Source organism: Sinocyclocheilus rhinocerous, unplaced genomic scaffold (genome assembly GCF_001515625.1).
Source record: "Sinocyclocheilus rhinocerous isolate Xijiao unplaced genomic scaffold, SAMN03320098_v1.1 scaffold4648, whole genome shotgun sequence".
In the NCBI taxonomy this organism is placed as follows: Eukaryota; Metazoa; Chordata; class Actinopteri; order Cypriniformes; family Cyprinidae; genus Sinocyclocheilus; species Sinocyclocheilus rhinocerous.
In genome coordinates this window covers 37219-58180 of record NW_015653454.1, presented here as the reverse complement: position 1 = coordinate 58180, position 20962 = coordinate 37219, and the positions used below count along the sequence as shown (strand labels likewise).

General features: G+C 32.6%; 1 protein-coding gene across 2 annotated transcripts in view; it reads left to right on the top strand.

Moving 5' to 3' along the window:
- Window positions 1-44: 44 nt before the first annotated feature.
- The window catches only part of LOC107715678 (colorectal mutant cancer protein-like), a 51854-nt gene continuing 30936 nt past the window's right edge, over window positions 45-20962 (top strand). For both annotated transcript variants that reach the window (XM_016521850.1, XM_016521849.1), the window contains exon 1: window positions 45-353. In XM_016521850.1, the coding sequence (XP_016377336.1) occupies window positions 318-353 (36 nt within the window). In that variant the 5' untranslated portion in view covers window positions 45-317. The remainder of the gene's footprint in view (window positions 354-20962) is intronic.

The window sequence follows — 20962 nt, the reverse complement described above, 5'->3', positions numbered from 1 at the left end:
TCTCCCTCTCTCCCTCTCTCTCTCTCTCTCTCTCTCTGGATCAGAGCGGTGTGGCTCTGCTGCTGCTGCTGGAGTCTCCGGCTGGCTCGAGGAATGTGCGGAGCGTGAATTTAGTGGTCTCTCGTGTGGATTAGCGCTGGGATTGCGTTGGGAATACCGCCGGATTGTGTGGAGGATGAGCCGGCAGCGGCACGTGTGGATTACAGAAGCAGGAGGAACCTGAGAACAGACGCGTTTCTCGCCAGCCGCGGACGTCTGCCGTCTGCCGCTGGAATACTGTCTCCGGAAACGTGCTTAGCTCCGGGAGTTTAGGGACCATGAACTCTGGAGTAGCTGTGAACGAGGGAAGCGAGGTAAGACTGCGGCGTGCGTCTCTCTAATGATCTGCAGTCGCCTCAAACCCACACGCAGGGAAAGACTTTTGCTCGTGTTTCTCTGCTGTCACTTTTAAAGTTGCAGGAGCGTCGCAGTATTTCTGCTTCATCATGTGATTCTCATCCTCACTCTCTTCAGGGTCAGATCGCGTCTGAACGCTCTCCTGCACCGGATATGACTGTCAGATGTGCTTGTTTTAAACTTTTTTAGCAACAGAATCTAGAACGGAGAGATTAGAAAAAATTAAATAGAAAAAAATGTGATCTATTATAAAATCATTAGCTTATAAAGTATTATTAGTTAATAAAAATACATTGAAAAGTGAGCATGAAGTGCAAAATGTGTTCATATAAAATGAAAACGTATATAAAATACACCTTGATAAACATTTTGTTTGCTATATATGCCTCTCGTTGTTTTTTCAGCATCTTGCGCCATGAGCTCCACATTTTTAAGAATGATGCGTTAAATATAATAAATGTATAGGTATAATTAATATTATAATTTTATTTATTTACTTATTTGTTTCTTTGTTTATTTACAGGGTTCCATGTTTTTCAATAAGCAATTTTATATTCAATTTCATTTCTCTAGCTATGCTTAGTTCTCAGTTCTTCACTTTTTCTGAGTAGAATTGTTCTAAAAAATGTATTTAGAAAATCAGTATGCCGTCAAAATGAACATATTGAAATAGAAATAATTTTTTGGCTATCTATGCCACTCATTATTTTAAGAATGTTAAATATAATAAATGTATATGTATAATTATTATTATAATTGTATTTATGTATTACATATTAATGCAGGGTTCCGTGTTTTTTAATAAACATTTTTATATTCCGTTTATTTTTTTCTAGTTATGCTTAGTTTTTAGACTCATTTCTCTTTAAAGTATCTTTAAAGTATAATAATTATAATTTTTTTACAGAGTTATATTTTACATAAACTCAAGTCTTACAGAGTAATATAATTTAGACTATAATAATTAGTATAATTGTTTATAAATAATAATTTATATATATATAATATTTTTATTATTATTATTTTTAAGAAAATCTTTACGCTTATGACATCTTCCCAAACAACTGGAAAAATCATAAATTCATTGGTCAGAAAGTGTGTGAACACCGTGTATATAAATTTTACATTAATACATTTTGCACTATGTTCACATTTTAAATATTTTAAATATTTCATTAAATGCATGATAAATGCATAATGAAATAATTTAGTTTATTTCAATCTTCCCTCCATTGAACTAGTGCTTGTTGTGCATCAATTCAAGATTTATCTGGAGAAAACACCTTGTTTTGATTGCATAATGTTGCAGTCCATAGATTTGGATATTTCCTGAGTCACAGCAGAGAAAGAGACGTTTAGCTCGGTGTGCTTGTAATGTCTCGTCGTGTGTTTTATGAGCTGCTGTTGTTGCTGTTTGAGTTTCAGGGATGTAATCGAATCCCGTCTTACTCGCTCCACACCAAATCACATGAAAGCCACACTTAATAGGGAGCACCTTTGATTGGGACCTGCTAGCGTAACGTTTTAATTGGCTCCGAGCAGCTGCTGCTTGTCAGGGAAGCCTGTTTTATGGGCTGGTGTTTAAGGATGTTTACAGATGTTATCCGCTCACATTGATCACAGATTGTTCTTGACGTGAGGAGTCTTACAGCGCTTTAGGAGCATCTCTGGGGATTTTACCAGCCAAATGACGCGTTGTTGATTCTGAATTATCCCTCCGTTTTATAAAAATGAACTGGAAGTGTTTTTACAGTAATGTTCTCAAGGTCAAATCCTGTAGAGTTGCAGCGTTTTGTATTCTTGAGAATCAGGGGATTTATATTAGGCACTTGAGCGCCATTTATTTATTTTAAATTAATTTTTATTTATTTGTTGTAAGTGCATTTATTTATTGGTGTTTTGTTGATTGCATAAGAAATAATTCTGAATTATATCTCAGTTTGTAAAAATGAACTGGAAGTGTTTTTACAGTAATGTTCTCAAGGTCAAATCCTGGAGAATCATTTTTTTTGTATTCTAGAGAAATAAATTAAAACGGCAGATGTATTTATATTATACACTTGAGCGTAATTTATTTATTTATTAAAAGTGCATTTATTTATTGGTGTGTTGTTGATTGCTGATTTTTGTATATTCTTAAGAAACCAATGCAGCAGATGTCAATGGATTTAGATTAAGCATTTAAGTGCTATTTATTTACGTTTATTCAAATAAATTTAATTCTTTATGTATTTTTATTTAATTATTTTAAGTGCTTTTATTTATTTTAATTAATTATTTTTATTTATTTTTATTATTTTTATTTATTTTACTTTATTAAATTGTATTATTTAGTTACTTTTTGTATGTTTATTTGTTTTAGAATAGAACATACTTTAGTTTTGATTGTGAAATTATTTAATTTAATTTTTATTAATTTTTTTATTTTATTATTTCATTAATTCTTATTTTTATTGAATTTTTTCTCTTTTAAATTTTTTTTTTTAATTTTTTAATTTTTTAAACTGCCCAGACTATTCAGTGTATGCAAGTGATTTATTTACCAATTTAGTCATTTTGTGCAGTAATAAAGTGCAATAGTTGCTGTTGTTAAACTGTATAAAATACATCAGAAAGCTGTTATAGTTGGCCAAGTATAACATTTTGTGCACATGTGTATGTTATATCTGCAAAGCGCTGTGATTATTGCAGATTTTACAGTTTATTTCCGATGCTGCACTGTTGCCCGCTTCCATTGTAAGTGCATTATTGTAAATACAAGAAGTTGAGACTATATTGTTAGCTCAGGTCGATTATATTAGATTGGGATTTTAATAGTGTATTTAGTAAGGTTAATAATGCTTTCGAAGTATTTCTTGTTATTTGTTAACAAAGGTGATCTTCTTGTAAAGTGTTACCAAAAGAACATTCCTTCAAGGAAGAACCGGTCTAAGGTTGACATGGTTTTGGGATGACAGGAATGCTTCTGTTCTCACGCTAGACGGCCGGGAGACGTGAGACAGAGCTGTCTTTATCTGACGGGAGCGTCTCTCCTCCTGCAGGCAGACGGCCACAAATAAAAGCACTGTTTGATAAGCACAGGGCCGCTGTCTATTTTTGTCTGCGCTTGGCCTCTTCACACTGATTTAGTGCGGCGCTCGTCTCTCTGGCTGTAGTACACACTAAAAGGCACTTTAGATGGGAGGATACTGGATCTGCTCGGAGCTTTCTGATGCTGTGTGTGCATCTGTGGGGTCAAGCAGGAGCCTCGTGTAGAGATCAGACTCCAGGGGCCCGCAAGAGACGCTCTTCATCACCATAATCCCAGATCTTTGTTCCTCCAGCGTTCAGGGAAAAGCCTCACACTCAACTGTTACTGAGCTGAAAACACCGTGCTCTGCTTTCACTTTATGGTGAACATGTCTGTTTTTGATGCATAGGGCAAAATATTTTGTAACTATAAGTTTTCTAGAATAACTAGATAAAAAAGTTTGTTAAGGCAAACTTTAGGTTGGCTTGAAAAGGCCTAGACTGAAAGTTTAAAGCAGTTCTAAAAGCCTAAAGTTTGAACATTTAGATATGTTATCAACATCTATCTAATCTGTTTCTAGCATGATTAGCATGTTTTTAGCATGATTAGCCTGTTACTATCATATTGCTGGCATGATTAGCAAGTTACTAGCATTTCGCTAGCATGTTTCTAGCATGATTAGCATGTTACTAGCATGTTGATAGCAATATTAGCATATGATTAGCATGTTGCTAGCATGACTAGCAAGTTACTATCATGTTTCTAGCATGTTTAGCATGCTACTAGCATGTTGCTAACATGATTAACAAGTGACTAGCATGTCGCTAGCATGATTAGCAAGTTACTAGCATGTCGCTAGCATGTCGCTAGCATGATTAGCAAGTTATTAGCATGTCACTAGCATTTTTTTAGCATGATTAGCATGCTATTAACATGTTGCTAGCATGATTAGCAAGTTACTAGCATGTTGCTAGCATGTTTCTAGCATGATTAGCAAGTGACTAGCATGTAAAAATATTACTACAAAAGTATATAATTATTTATTATTATTATTGTTGTTGTTTTAAATAAATGCTGTTATTTTTAATATTTTTATTGTTATTATCAGTAATAGTTGTGGTAGTAGTAGCACTAGTAAAAATATAATTACAAACGGCTATAATAATATATTATTTTATTATTAAAATATAATTACAAAAACTGTAATAATAATTTACCTTTTTAGTATTGTTGTGCTAAATGCTGTGCAATAATAATAATAATGATAATAAATATTATTATTACTATTATTAGTAGTATTAGTATATAAATATTAGTAGTAGTAGTAATAAAGGTATAATTACAAAAGTAGTAAATACTATAATAATTTATTATTATCTTTATTATTTTGATAAATAAATGCTTTATTCTTATAACAAAAACTATAATAATAAAAAATACTTAATATTATATTATTAAAAAAATACAAAAACTTCCTTTTTCTTATTACTTTAATTATTAGAATTGTTTTCCGTTTTAAACACAGTTTCTACGACTTTCACTTTGAAGCAAAAATATGGCTTTAAACTTGAAAGAAATAAAGATTTGACATTTATCATGATAATTATTGATATCGGCTGATTGTTTTCTAATACACGCGCGCATTGCATGTATTCTGACAGCGCTGCACGACCTCGCAGCAAGTCCAAAGCGTGAGGAAAATCTGCGCTGATATAGTCATCCATAATTGATTTTTTTTTTTTGAAAAGCAAGGCAAAACAGTAAAAAGCACATTTTGGCTATTTAATTTATGCAATGGTGAAAAAAAATTGGGCAAAATACATGGGGGAAAAACTCCCGTATTCGGTATTCGGCCCAGTGTTTAATTTTGTTCGGCTTCGGCCAAGAATTTTCATTTCGGTGCATCCCTAGTTGTTTTTGATGTGAGTAGATGAAATCAGAGACTGTTTGATGAAATCTCATCAGAAGTGTTCAGAGGAGACGTTAATAAACTACGATCTCTAGAGATCAGATCACCTGAGCTGCTTTTCTGACTCTGTCTCTCAGGATCTCAGGAAGCCGATCGCTCTGTTTCTCAGGACTGATTTAGCGGCGGCTCGTGAAGCTCTGCGCTCGCTGATGGATGTGATGGGAGATTGTGAACGGCCGTGATTTATGGCACTTCTGTCGGGAAGACAAACTCACTGGAGAGGAAAGCGGCGTCTCGCTGCGATTTACAGACCCGAACAATGAGCCTGTGTAGATATGAAAGCTGCTTTTATTTGATACAAATTTACAGCATGCTTTATTAACCCCGCGGGGCCGGTAAATCCACAGCGTTTTATTGGGTTTGTCTGCTTCAGCGAGAGGAGAAAGGTGTGCAGCTCATTAGTTAATAACCGTAATAAATTGATGAAGTGCTTTACCTCTCTGAATCAATCGGATTACAGGAAGCTTCATGCATTTAAAACTAACCACATCTGTTTAATTAGGATCTTTAGATAAAATGACTTCATTCTGACATGAGGTTAAAGTCTGATGTATTGGACAGAGCATTTAATTGGCTGATATTTTGGAGAATATCGACTGATAACTATTATTTTGTCAATTTTTTGATAAAATTCTGACACCAGATCATTCATGCAAAGTCAAAGTCTGGTGTATTTTCCTTTCCTCTGCCTTCTTTAGCATTTCCAACGAACTAATAGGCTGAAGAATCAGAAAGGCTGGGATATTTTTAAGATTACTGACTGATAATTCTGCTTATTTGACCAATTATCTGAACTATACAGCTTTTAAATGTAATAGTTACAATTATATTAACTAACTGATGTCAGTTATACATTTTAGAGTCATTCATACACAATATTTGACCACAAAATGCCAATATGTTGAGCTTATTTGGCCAAACCTGTTTTGATCAATTTTCTTGAATTTGGCTTTTTAGATAAAATTTTGACACCAAATAATTCATGCAAAGTCAAAGTCTGTTGTCTCTCTTTCTCTCTTTTGTCGTCTTTTTTATTTCCAATTGATTAATAGGCTGATTAAGGAGATACTTGTGATATTTTTGAGATTATTGACTGATAACTCTGCTTATTTGGCCAATTATCTGAAGACTAAACTTCAGAATTCATTAAGTACAAGACTGTATTTCAGATTATATTGACTAATTGAAGTCATTACAACATTATACAAAATATTTGACCTCAGAATGCCAAAATATTGACCAAATCAGGCATGTATTATAAACATAGATATAAGTAGGGATTCACAAACTTTTACATCAGCTGAAACCCTTCAACATAACATATTTTATTGAATTGGCTCTTTAGATCAGATTCTGACACCAGATAATTCATGCATAGTCAAAGACTGGTGTCACTTGTTTGTTTGTTTGTTTAACTAGGGTGATATATTGGCCAGTCCATTTAATTGGCAGATATTGGGATATTTTTGCTATTAGTCTGATAACTGTGCTTATTTGGGCCAGTTAACTCGAGCTGAACAATTAACTGAACTTCAGACTGCATATAAGACTGTGATTATTTAAAGAAATATTTCACCCAAAAATAAAAACTTTGTCATCATATACTCACCATCATGTCGTTCCAAACCTGTATGCATTTTTTCTTATGTTGAACATAAAAGAAGATATTTTGCTGAGTTTTGAAGAACCAAACAGCTGTTGGTACCCATTAACTTCCATAGTAAGAAATACTATGGAAGTCAATGGGTACCGTCAACTGTTTGATTACCACCATTCTTCAAAATATCTTCTTTTGTGTCCAACATAAGGAACGACATGATGGTGAGTAAATGATGACAAAGTTTTAATTTTAGGTGAACTGTCCCTTTAAGGCAAGACACTACAGGCAACAAAACCTTTTTTTTTTCATGCACTGGTCAACACTGAGTTTTTACACAATATTTGACCATAGTCAGTAGTATAAATATGCATATAGTCATTGACGGAAGAGGAAAACGAATAATCTGTGTCATCATAACGCTCAGATCATGCTGTAGTACCACAGCAGCCCAAGAAATTCATCTCTCTGAAATATTAATCAGATGTCAGATGCTTTCAGGAATTGGCTGAAGATGTTTTGAGTGCGCTGATGTTTAAATGATGAAATGTCGTGGCAGTAATATTGATGTGTTGTCATGATTTCTGTCAGGACGGAGGTGAAGCTCTGCCAAGATACTCGACAAGAGGTTTATTTTTCTTACGTTATTCTTCAGAAAATCTTGTCTGTGCAGAACTTGTAAAGGCATGACTGTGCAGTTGCTAAGGGGTTCTGGGTGGTTGCTAGGTGCTGTGGCACCCAGGTGGACAAGTTTGAATACAGTTTTTAAATAGACGTTTTGACATTTTTATCAGCGGTTAGACAGTTTGCATGATGAAATATTCAGATAAGTTGGATCTGTAAATTAATTCCCTTTAAAACAGCACAGTTACAGCCGTACACATTTAGATGCCTTTACAGTTCATATCTAGTGTTGTTTTAGTATTGTTTATTTACTGTTATAGTATTTATTAATATTTTGCAGAAAGCTTTTTTTTTTACATTTTTGTTTTTACGTTTTGTTATATCCTTTTTCATTGTTATTAGTGTTTGTTTCTTTTAATATTTTTGAGCTTTATTTTGTATTTGTGTTTTAGTGTTTTAACTTAAACTTTTTTAAACTTGAAATTTTATTTCAGTTATTTTTTTGTATAATAATATTTATTTTATTTTATTTCAGCTTCGTTTCAGTAGCGAAAGCGATTTTTAAAATCAAATAAATTTAAATATATTCAAATATATGCAAAGTACTTTTAATTAATTTTTTATGAATTTTATCAATTAATTATTTAATTAATTATAATTTTATCAGAGTCCAAATAAGCAAAACAGCTGTTTATAAATCTGCTCAGTTTGCTGATGGTAATTTTTATTAATGTATTAGTGTTTATTAGTGATTTTATATTTAACTTTTATTTTTATTTCCATTTTACTCATTTTAGTACTTATGCTTATTTTATTTTAATTAGTTGCCAAAAGAACATTTCTAATTTTCGTTTGTTTTGTAAGTTTAATTTATTCATTGAAAATTTATTTTATTTCAGTTTCATTTCAATAAAGAAAAGGATTTTCAATATTAGATAAGGGGAAATATATTCAATGATTCAATGAGTCCAATAAATCGAATCAGATCCGTTTATGAATCTGTTCAGTTTACTGTTGGTCATTGTTTTAATGATATTTATTAAAGTTGATTTTATTTCAATTTCTGTTTTAATAATTTTAGCATTTAAATGTATTTTATTTCAATTTATTGCCAAGGCAACATTTCTCTCTCTCTCTCTCTTTTTGTGTTTAAGTTTTGTAAGTTTTTATTTCAGCTTCATTAAAGAAAGTGGTTTTTAGGTGTTCATTTTTATTTTTATTTCCATATTAGTCTTGAACTTAATTTATTCTTATCTCATTTTTATTTTTTTTATTTTTTCACAAAAATGTTTGACAGCAAGATAAATGGAAATGCTTCAACAAAAATGTCATTCATTTTATCACCATTTTAAGAGTCCAATAATCTGAATCACAGAGCGTTTATGAATCTGTTTATTTTGCTGATGGTTGAATTTCATTTGTTGGAATAATTGGTGCTGTTGTGGATTTTAAGAGTCGTAATTGATTTCAGAGAAACAGCCACACACACTCGTAATGCTTCTAGTCAGCACTTGATTCGCTTACTGATCCATTTCTCCTGATTGCAGATTGAGTTTTGCTTAATAACAGTAATTCTCCGGCTTTCCTTTTCATCTGGATGCTCTTTTCTGTGTCTGTTTCTCTCTCAGCCTCAAACCTCTTCTTTTTATAACATTAAAGGCTGATGGTCTGAGAGCCCTGACGTGTGTGTGTGTGTGTGTGTGAGTGAAGTGTGTTCGGTGTGTGTGACGCTGAGGCCTCGGAGCGAGTGTGTACAGAGATAATTCTCCTTTCACAGATCATTAAGCTAGAAAACGAACGTGTGAGCACCTCAAGTACCTTCAGTCCAAATAAACGCAGTATTTACACCGCAGCCGCAGCTCATAAAAGCTCCTCTGAAGACAAAATGCCCTTTTATTCCTGCTCTGTAGAGAGAGAGAGATGGACGCTTGTGCCGCGGGTTTCATAGGGGAATAGTGTTTTAGTTACCTGCCTGGAGAAAGAGCTCGTTTTGCTGTAATAGTTCAGGTTAGACATAAAAGATGTCGTATTTTGGACACGATTGAGTTCAAACCTGGTGTGATGTGGCATGTTTGATTATGCAGACAGCAAAAAAGAAATATTTTCTTGCAAAAAATGGCTTAAATTTGTGTGTTCAGCTTACTAAACTCAGTTATGTCTGTTATGTGTACAGTATTTGATTTATTATAAAACAGGCGTGTGCAATATGCGTTCATCTGTGATATCATAATTGCTGTTTTATCTAACTGCCACTGTATGTGTTTTTGTCTTTTGTATTTATGATATAGTTATGCAGTATTACACAACCAAGTGTGCGGTTTTTTCCTGAATATCAGCACAATGCAATATTGATTTTATATAAACAAGAAGTTAATAATGTGAGTTATATTTTATTGAGTTACACAATATTGTCTGTTTTTGCTCTATTTTGCCAATAAAAATAGTCACAGCAGAATCGTTGTGCATCTCCGTTACTAAATCAATCAGTTTTGAATGAATCAGGTGAATAATTGATTTAAAGTAATCAATTCTTGAGTGAAATGAATGATTGAATGAATGACTCAGTGACTCACTCATTAAGCCACCATGTATTTTAGTTTCATATTTAAAGTATCATTTCTAAGCGAATCAGTTGAATGAATGACTCTGTCATTAAGTTACCACATTTTGGCAGATTTAGTTTCATGTTTAAAGTATTATTTCTAAATTAATCAGTTGTTTGAGCGAATCGGTTGAGTCAGTGTTCTCACTCATTAACCCTCCACCTTCTAGTGGTTATAGTTTCATATTTAATTTATAATTTCTAAATAAATCAGCCGTTTTAATGAATCATTGACTCATTAAGCGACCACCTATTGGCAGTTTTAATTTCATATTTAAAATATAATTTCTAAACGAATCAGTTGAATGAATGACTCACTCATTTAGTCACATTTTGGTGGTATTAGTTTCATATTTAAAGTATAATTTCTAAACAAATCAGCGAATTGAACAGTTCATTGAATCAATGACTCTATGACTCACTCATTAAGCCACCGCATATTGGTGGGTTTACTTTCATATTTAAAGTATCATTTCTAAACGAATCTGTTGAATGAATGACTCACTCATTAAGTTACCACATTTTGGTGGTTTTAGTGTCGTATTTAAAGTATAATTTCCAAAGGAATCAGTCATTTGAACGAATCAGTTGAATAAATGACTCACTCAATAAACCGCCACCTTCTAGTGGTTTAAAATTCATATTTAAATGAATATTTTTAAATGTATCGGCTGCTTGAATGATTCAGTGGCTCACTCATTAAGCGACCACCTATTGGCTGTTTTAATTTCATATTTAAAGTATCATTTCTAAACGAATCAGTTGAATGAATGACTCACTCATTAAGCCACCACCTATTTGTGGATTTTGTTTCATATTTAAAGTATCATTTCTAAACGAATCAGTGGATTGAACAATTCATTGAATGAATGACTCAATGACTCACTCATTAAGCCACCAGATATTGGCGGTTTTAGTTTCGTATAACATGACAACGTGATTCTGATTTGATTTGAGCAGTTTTGAGGCAGCGTGTGAAGCGTCTCTGCGCTGTGACTGATGTCGGTATCGTTGCTGTTATTTCAGTGTTCAGTTAGTCAGGCATGTGTAAGATCATCGCTCACTCATGTGATTCATGTTTCATCTCCAGCACCAGCATCAACCACCTGATTTTTATGTAACACTGTTATATTTGGCAGAATGTGGGTGTTATGCAGTTTGATGCCGATGCAGTTATACAGCTTTAGTTTTACGTGCCGTTTGATGTGTTAATGAGCTTTGAGCTTCAGCATCTTTGTTTATGACTCTGTGTTTCGCATTAGAAGAGAAACCATTCCTGTCTGATTAAAAACATGTTTTAGAAACATATCAGAGGTAGATCTGATCAATTTGGCTTGAAATGACTTGGATCTTTGCTCTCGCTCTCTTTATTATTATTATTAGTATTATTTATCCAGAGCAAAGCTAATTAGATTCTGAGCTGGTGGAGCTGTGATTTGAATTGGAGATGCAGATGCACTAATGAACAGAGAAACTCATTAGAACTCATTCTGACCGGGGAATGTGTGCGCTGTGAAATGGAAATGACCCTCTGCGCTGCTGTTATTGTTGTTCGTCAGGCGTTTTCTTCAGGTGTTTGACCAGCGGGGTGGAGATCCTCTTCCTGATGGGAATCTTCAGTGTCGGATTGTTTACGTTCTGCCGACATTCCACCAGCGGGAAGCACGTGAACGCTCGTTCTGCGGCAGATGGGTTTAGGTTCTTGTAGATGCCAGCAAATTAAATACAAAGTTTACTTTTACCTTGGAGTGTTTTTCAGAGCATCTTCTGATTGTAAATTGATTTTATATCTATCTATCTAAAAACATCTTCTGATTGTAAATTGATTTTATATCTATCTATCTATCTGTCTGTCTGTCTGTCTGTCTGTCTGTCTATCTATCTATCTGTCTATCTGTCTGTCTGTCAAAAATTCTGTTTTATGTTTTCATTTTTCTGAATATCATTTTAAAGGTTTATTTCAATGTTAGTAATTGTATGTGTAACAGCATGTGTAATCAATTGAATTCATAAAGCTTTAACAATTTAATCATTTAAAAATGTATAAATAATAGGGCACTACGGAATATTTTATTTTTTTCCCCTGAATTTCTTTATATTTTCCCCAAGGTGTGTGTGTGTGTGTTTGTTTGTTTGTTTCCCCCTCAAAAATTCTGTTTTGTGTTTTAATTTTTCTGGATTCAATTTTAATAGAATAATTAACTTTTAATAAACAGGCATGTCTGATCAATTTAATTCATAAAGCTTTAACAGTTTGATCATTAATTACCATTTTTACAGTTTTAACCATAATTGGAAATGTTTTATGTTTTTCCCCAAAATCTGTGTTTCCTGCTTTATTTTTTCTGGATTGCAATTTTATTGTTTAATTGAATTTTAATAATCAAAAAGCATGTCTTATCAATTAATTTAATGAACTTCCCCCCCCCCCCTGTAATAATTGTAATAATTAAAAAGCATTTCTAATTTATTTACATGTTAACAATAATAGAGCCCTATGATTTTTTTTTTTCCCTTAGAAATTCTGTTTTGCCAGATTTGGTGACATTCTACACTATACTGTAAATTCCATTTTTATGACTAGATTCTATGATTCTGTCCATGTTTTCTGCATTTTAGAAATCATAGGGCTCTGATTTGTTGAATTTAGTGTTCCCTGATTGATTCCTGAAAGTTCTTTCTTAAAACGATGTGAACATGAAACCTCTCATACTGCACTAAAAACAAGACGACTTAAACATTGTTTTTCTCTCAAAAACCCTTATCTTTGATGTCCAGCGTGTTGACCTCGGGTCACGACCTTTGACCTCAGCCTCAGCGTGAGTGTTTGAGGTCTGATGTTACACGTTAGTAGCTGCAGGAACTCAAGCCTGAAAACTTCATCCTGCGACTGATGCTAAAAACACACGACCCAATAAAGTGAATCGCCTGCAATTTAGTCTCCGAACGATTCACATTTTTGCAGTGCTTTGGGGGGAAGGTTTGCGTGTCTGAACGAAAGTGAATTATTAACGAAAGTGTAACATTATAAATGTATTTACTGTCACTTTTGGTCAATTTAATGCTGAATAAAAGCGTATTACAATTTAGGCATTGACTATTAAATAACCCCATATCTTTCGACTACTAGTGTACAGTATATACACTTACAAGACAGCAGAAAATAACAAAGGCCTCACACACAGAGACGATCCCTCCCTATCCTGACAGGAAGGAAAGGCCAGCGTAAACAGCCAAAGGAAGCGTCTGTAGTCCACTATAGGAGACTCACGCCACTGCGAACAGACGCTTTATAATATTCATATGTAAACGAACCGTGACTAGAAGTGCAGATGATGATCGGATACTTGAGCCTTTCATCTGAAGTTTAGCAGCAGCGACACACACCAGAGAGAGAGACGTCATATCAGTGACAGTCAGAGGTGAGCGGATCGTGTGTGTGTGTGTATGTGTGTGTGTGTGTGTTTCAGTGTGTGTGAGTGTGTCTGTGTGTCTGTGTGTGTGTGTGATTCGTCGTGATCCAGCAGCAGCTGCAGAGCTCGACTGAACCGCATCCTGACAGACGTTTCAGAGTGACTGTTTTTATTATGTAACGGCTTGTTAGTCATTCCCAAATTTAATAATGCATTATGTAAAATCTCATATTGGCAGGTTGGGACCCATGTGTAGGTAGGTGTGTGTGTGTGTGTGTGTGTGTTTCTCTGTTTATTGATATTTCAGTCAGTCATCACCAACTATATTCATATTTATATAATCTACACCACCATTCAAAATTTTAGGGTCAGTTTTTATTCAGCAAAGATGCATTAAATTGATTTTATAATGTTACAGTGGATTTCTATTTCTATTTTCTATTTATTTAAGTAAATGACTGTTTTCAACATTGATAATAATCAGAAATGTTTCTTGAGCAGCAAATCAGCATATTAGAATGATTTCTGAAGATCATGTGACACTGAAGACTGGAGTAATGATGCTGAAAATACAGCTGCGCATCACAGAAATACATTACAGTTTAACACATATTCACATAGAAATATTGAAATTGTAAAACATTTCACAATATTACAGTTTTTACTGTATTTTTGAGCAAATAAATGCAGCCTTGGTGAGCAGAAGAGACTTATTTGAAACCATTTTTAAAAATCTTAATTATTCAAACTTTTATATGGTGTATCTGTATTCTATTTATATATAATCTCTCTCTAAATATATATATATCTATATGATCTATATCTGCATTTTATATCTACAGTGTCTAATTAAAATTCTCAACTCAATTAAAATGTACAAATATCTTTTAGGGGTGTGAATCATCACTGGTTTCATGATTCGATTTGTTTACGATTATGTCAATTATCGTATCGATTATCATGTGATTCGATTTTATATCACGATGCGTCTCATCCTCAATTTTCAATATTATGGCACATGGCTACATTTTCATATTAATTTTATATCACATTTATTTTGTGCATTTACTTTTTTAAATAATTACAAATTAATAATAAATCAAAACAATTGTTCAAAATTTAACCAAGTAAATATAGCTTCAAAACATACAAGCAAATATAAAGTAATAAAGGGGGAAAAAGACAATTACAAGTGATAAACAAAAAGCACTTTCAGTATCTGAGAGTGCTTTAAGTATCGGAAAGTTTACCGACAAACATTGTTATGGGTTTTTCTTTTTTCCTCAGCGTTATTGCCGTTTGATTATTACTGATGCGATCATATGCTTTAATAGGCTGCATTCACACTAATGCACAAATCTATTTCAACATATATCAGATGTTTTGTCCACATCCGCATCGCGATGCATCAATGTAACGATTAATTTCAACGCCCCTAATATCTTTGGATTACATAACCAAAATATCAAAGCAAACCGCATTTATAAAGAAATCTATAAAGTAATATAGCAGAGACACACTTTTTAATCTATTAATTTGATTGTGAAGTTAGTTGTAAGAAACAAAGCATCATTTGTTTGCACTTGGTTTGATATTTTATTAATGCAATAAAATTCAGACAAATGTCTGACTGTAAATTAAAACAAAGATGTTCAGGTCAGTGAAGAATATGTGCAGAATAAGCAAAAACTATTTCTTGTATTTAGGACATGAAATGACTGAAGTGGCACATGCTTGATTAACGATGGCTTCTTATATCGAAACGACACCATTGTGGAAGTGTATTTATGATTTGTTTGCATTTTTGCACTGATTTTGGGGGAAATGCGCAGAATGGAGTTAAATGTGTTGTTAAACTGAGCTTATAATCATCATATTAGTCCAAATATGTGATAAAAATGTCATGCAGTGTGCAGAAGACATGCAGAACTATTGTGAGCATTGGTTGTAAATCGGTGTCTTTTTAAATATCATAATAATAAAGAACTATAATAAAATCACTTAAGTGATTGTTTGAGTTGAACACAAAAATCCAACCGTACATTTTTGCCTACAATTGGCATAAATTATTTCTGTTTAATTCATGAAAAGAAGCCGTTTTGGACTAACATATTATATTTTTAAGATATACTTTAAGTTTTTAGAATGTTGTTTTGTTCACGCTTTAATTCCGTAAAGTTTATTTCGTGAAAGTAAACTAGTATTTGACTAACAATTTATAGTTTTAGGATATACATAATATTTTAGTCAAAGTGTTTAAGAATTCAGAATATTTATATAATATTTTTCATTTATTTCACAGCTTTACATTTAACTCAATATTTTTAAAAAGTGTAAAAGTGCATAGTTTTAAAAACATTTTTAAAGCATATTTTTTTCATGCTTTACATCTATTAAGAGTATTTGACCAACAAATTAGATTTTAGGATATAATTAATATTTTTCTCAATATTTTTATGGAATATTTCATCATTTTGCTCATGCTTTACATCAGCTATTTAAGTTTATTTGACGAAAATAAACTAGTATTTATTTACCAATTTATATTTTTAGGATATACTCAATATTTTTAATTAAAAGTAAATTAAAATATTTGAGAATGGAGAATATTTTGTATAATTGTTAAGCTTTACATCTGTTTTTTAAGTGTATAAACTATTTGACTAACCAATTAGCTATATTTTATATTTTTGTTTATTTTCAGTCAAAATATTTGAAAATAGAGAATATTTATATGGTACAGTATATTTCATTGATTTCACAACTTTGACCGTTTTCACAAAAATGTACTCCGTATTCTTAAGTGTAAAAATGTTACATATCTTTAATTTTTGTCTGTATTTAATTTCAGTAATGTTTATTTAGTTTCAAGTAAGGAAAATCTTTTTTTAAATGTTTTTAGTTTTAGTTAAGGATAATAACCCTGGACGTGTTGTTTTTTAGAGCATAAGTGTGAAGTTGTGCGTGTAAACCTGTTGTTTGATATGGAGGCTGATGGTCTAGTGGTTAAAGCCATCCTGAATGTTGCTGGATCGATTTCCTTAAGGGTCAGTAATAAAGATCCAGTTGTGTGTGATATATTCAAGCGACTCTATGATATCCGTTAGGAGATGCTTTTAACTTGATTGTGACCCCTGGAGAAATGCTGGAGCGGCTCACTTACATGAATTGATCCAGTTTTTAGAACTCATGCGTTTGTTCATCGCAAATTTCAATCAAAGAGCATATGCTGTTTTATTCTCTATTTATTAATTTAATTGTCTAATTTTAGTATTTGAAAATCTATTATTTTACTTGTATATGCAGCTGTATTGAATTAGAATTATATATGTATATAAATATGTGTGTGTTTGTGCGTGTATTATATATACATAAAATTCTTAGTTAATTTTATTTATTTATTTTAATATTTGAAGTGTTTGACAATGTAAACATATTTTACTTGTATATGCAGCTGTATTGATTTAGAATAAAAAAAGTAGTAATTCAATTCTTAATTCAATTTTGTAATTTTACTATTTCTGTAGTATTTGAAAATCTGCTCATTTTCTACTTGTATATGCAGTTGTGTTGAATTAGAATAATGTTTTTTTTTTTTTATTCATAGTTAATATATTTTAGTAATTGGATAATTTGTGAAGTGTTTGAAAATCCACTATTTCACTTGTATCCGCAGCTGTCTTAAATTAGAAGAACGTTTTTAAAAAGTTAATTTAATTTAAGAGCATATGCTGTTTGGTTTTCTCTTTGAAACAACAGAGAGCTTTTAGTCTGCTTTTCAGAAGACTGTTGTTTGTTGTGTCCGTCTCTTCGATATCAAAATAACTTTAATAGAAACGTTATTGTGTCTGAGGTCACGTTGGCCTTCCTGACATCATTAATAGGCTGTCTAAAGATTACCTGCTTTATTAAACACAAATAATGCTTTTTTTTACAGATTTAACATGGAGTGGTAGTGTATAGTTAACTTTACTATTTTACTATTTGTATAGCATATGGAAATCTTATATATGCAGCTGTATTGAATTAGAATTTTTTTTTTTTTTTAGAAAATTCTTATTTAATTTAATTGATCAAATTTACTATTTAAACATCTAATAATATTCTACTTACATATGAAACTGTATTAAATTCGATTTTTTTATTCTTAATTTAATTTAGTGTTTTTACTATTTCTTCAGTTTTTGAACATCAAATAATTATTTGATTTTTGTTTTGTTTATTTTTAAAGTTAATTTGATTTCATATTTGTTTGCTATTTGAAAATATCCCTGCTACTATCTTTGAACAAATTTTTTTCATAAACAATATTAAAAATTGATAAATAATCAGATTTTAAGAAAACTGTTAATACTATTTAAAACGCATACTCCAAGTTAAATACAAATTAATTTATATTTTCTGTGCATCTGTTAAACTGATTTTCTGTATTAATAAATGTAATGCTGTTGAACCTGGAGTAGTTCTTTAAGGGTTTTAAATGTGCAAAGTCAATCAATCAAGTCCTATTTCATTCATTTGGTTTGTTTGCCACCAAATGACTTCATCTTCATTAATGAATAATTACTGTACTGTGTCTTTTGATATTAATATTACATCCCTTCTCACATGGGGCTTTTTCCACCTAACATTTTCCATGCTTTTCTATTAAAGCGTGACAGATTTCAAGTGTGAGTCCATGAATGTTTTTATAAGGTCGGGCATGAGTCTTTTTATTAGACAGAGCTGTTTTATATCAGCGGTGCACTAAAGCTCCAGCTGTGTTTGATTTGCGCTCACAGCGTCACGCTCCGCACAGGAGGAATTTTCCAGGTGTTTCTTTAATCGCGAGCGGACAGTGATTCAGGAAGTGGATGAATGACAGGAAGCAGATTCTCAGAGAGCAACGACAGTAAACATATCAGCCTCTAAAGATATATGTGCGTTTCATTCAGTTGGATAATGGTAGCTAATACAAGACTAATTACTGGTTAGGCTTTTTGCTGTTTTGTTCTGTTTGTGTTATTTGTTTTATAGTTTAAATTCGGTTTTATTTTGTTTTTTTAATGAACTTTTTTTCTCAGTTAAGGTTTATTTTACATGTGTATTTTTATGTTTTTAGTTTTAGATAACTATATGTGACCTTAATATCCTAATGATTTTTGGCATAAAAGAAAAATCAATAATTTTGACCCATACAATGTATTGTTGGCTATTGCTACAAATATACCCCAGCGACTTAAGACACTTAAGTCACAGATGTGTATACACTACCGGTCAAAAGTTTGGAGACTTGTAATGTTTTTAAAGAAGTCTCTTCTGCTCATCAAGGCTGCATTTATTTGATCAAAAATACAGAAAAAAACAGTAATCTTGCAAAATGTTATTACAATATAAAATAATGGTTTCTATTTGAATATCCTTTAAAATATAACTTAAATCCCCTTTCTTCCCCATTCTGATGCTCGGTTTGCACTTCAGCAAGTCGTCTTCACCACATCTAGATGCCTAAATGCTTTGAGTTGCTGCCATGTTATTGGCTGATTAGCAATTTGTGTTACCAAGCAATTGAACAGGTGTACCTAATAAAGTGGCCGGTGAGTGTATTTATATATAAATGTTATATATATATATATATAATTAATACCACGGTGGTAAAGATCTGCCATCGTCACAGCCCTGATAGTATGTGGAGATGCATTCAAGTAATATTTTCATTGTTCTTCATACATGGTGCATATGGCAATAAACGACTTTGACACTTCATTTGAGTTTATCAAGATGGAAATAAACAGAAATGAGTCAGATATTGTTATTTTGGTGGCGTATGGATTCTGTAAAGACTCCAGCTGATGTTCATTGTCTGCTGTTCATACTCGTCTCGTCCATCAGCCGTCATGATAGAAGTCAGAGGTCACGCTCATTAGAATGGGATTTCTAATTGGCTTAATTACTGTTGCTGCAGTCGCTTCCTCTGCGTAACTCATCCGTCGTCATTCTCTCAGCGCTCTGTCATTTGTTCATTACTCCTTGACAAGGCTGCGTCTGTGTGGAACTAACAGAAGCATTAACACTTTTGTTTATTGGTGTAGTGGATCTCGTTGGCAGTTTAGTACAATTTATTATCTTTCTACGATTTATTACATTTCATATTTATTTGTTTTATTTTTGCTGTAAAAACAACACTAGCAAATGTGTCATTCCTCATGCACTTCGTACTCATAAATGAAATGAATAATTAGAATACGAGTTAATCAGTCTTGCGAAGTTGTTGGTAGTGGCTTAGTTGTTGATTTACTGTAATGGTCATAATTTTATAGTATGTGGGAAAATATATAGTCCTAAATAAACCGTTTTAGCCTGAGCTGAACACTTTCAGTGCAACACACACAGACACACACACACACACACACTGAATGCAGTGTTTTCATGCCAGATGCTGATGGTGTGTGAAAGAGTGTTTCTCAAAGAGGTTTTGTGTGTGTGTGTGTGTGTGTGTGTGTGTGTGAGTGAGTGAGTGTGAGTGTGTGTGAGAGTGTGTGAGTGTGTGAGTGAGTGAGTGTGTGTGTGTGTGTGTGTGTGTTTGGCTGGTTCTCATAAGCTCTCAGGATTTTCTTTCTTTCTCTCTGCTGAGGTGTGAAATAGATTTGAGCAGACATCACAGATCCACTGTAGAATTCAAATGGAGGTTGATTTCATGTTTAGCTGTTGATGCCAGTAGACGACCAGACAGCAGTGTGTGTGTGTGTGTGTTTCCACTGCAAAAACATTTTACATGTGAAGAAATTATAGTTTTGTCAGATCTGTTTAGATGATGATTGCATTGATAAAAAGTGACAGTAAAGACATTTTTAATGTTACAAAAGTTTTCTATTTCAAATAAATGCTGTTGTTTTGAACTTTCTGTTCATCTGTGAATCCTGAAAAATAAAATGCATCACAGTTTCCACAAAAATATTGTGCAGCACAACTGTTTTCAACATTGATAATAATCAGAAATGTTTCTTGAGCAGCAAATCAGCATATTAGAATGATTTCTGAAGATCATGTGACACTGAAGACTGGAGCAATGATGCTGAAAATACAGCTGCGCATCACAGGAATAAATTACAGTTTAACAGATATTTATAAAACAGCTATTTTAAATTATAATAATATTTCACAATTTTGCAGTATTTCCGATCAAATAAATGCAGCCTTGGTGAGCAGAAGAGACTTCCATCAAAAACATAAAAAAAATCATAATTATTGCAGACTTCTGAACAGTAGATGTTTATATAAAGTCCAAGCTCACCAGAGAAACAGACTGTGCAGGTTGTGATTTAATGTCTGCGTGCTGTAATGTGTGTGTGTGTGTGTGTGTGTGTGTGTG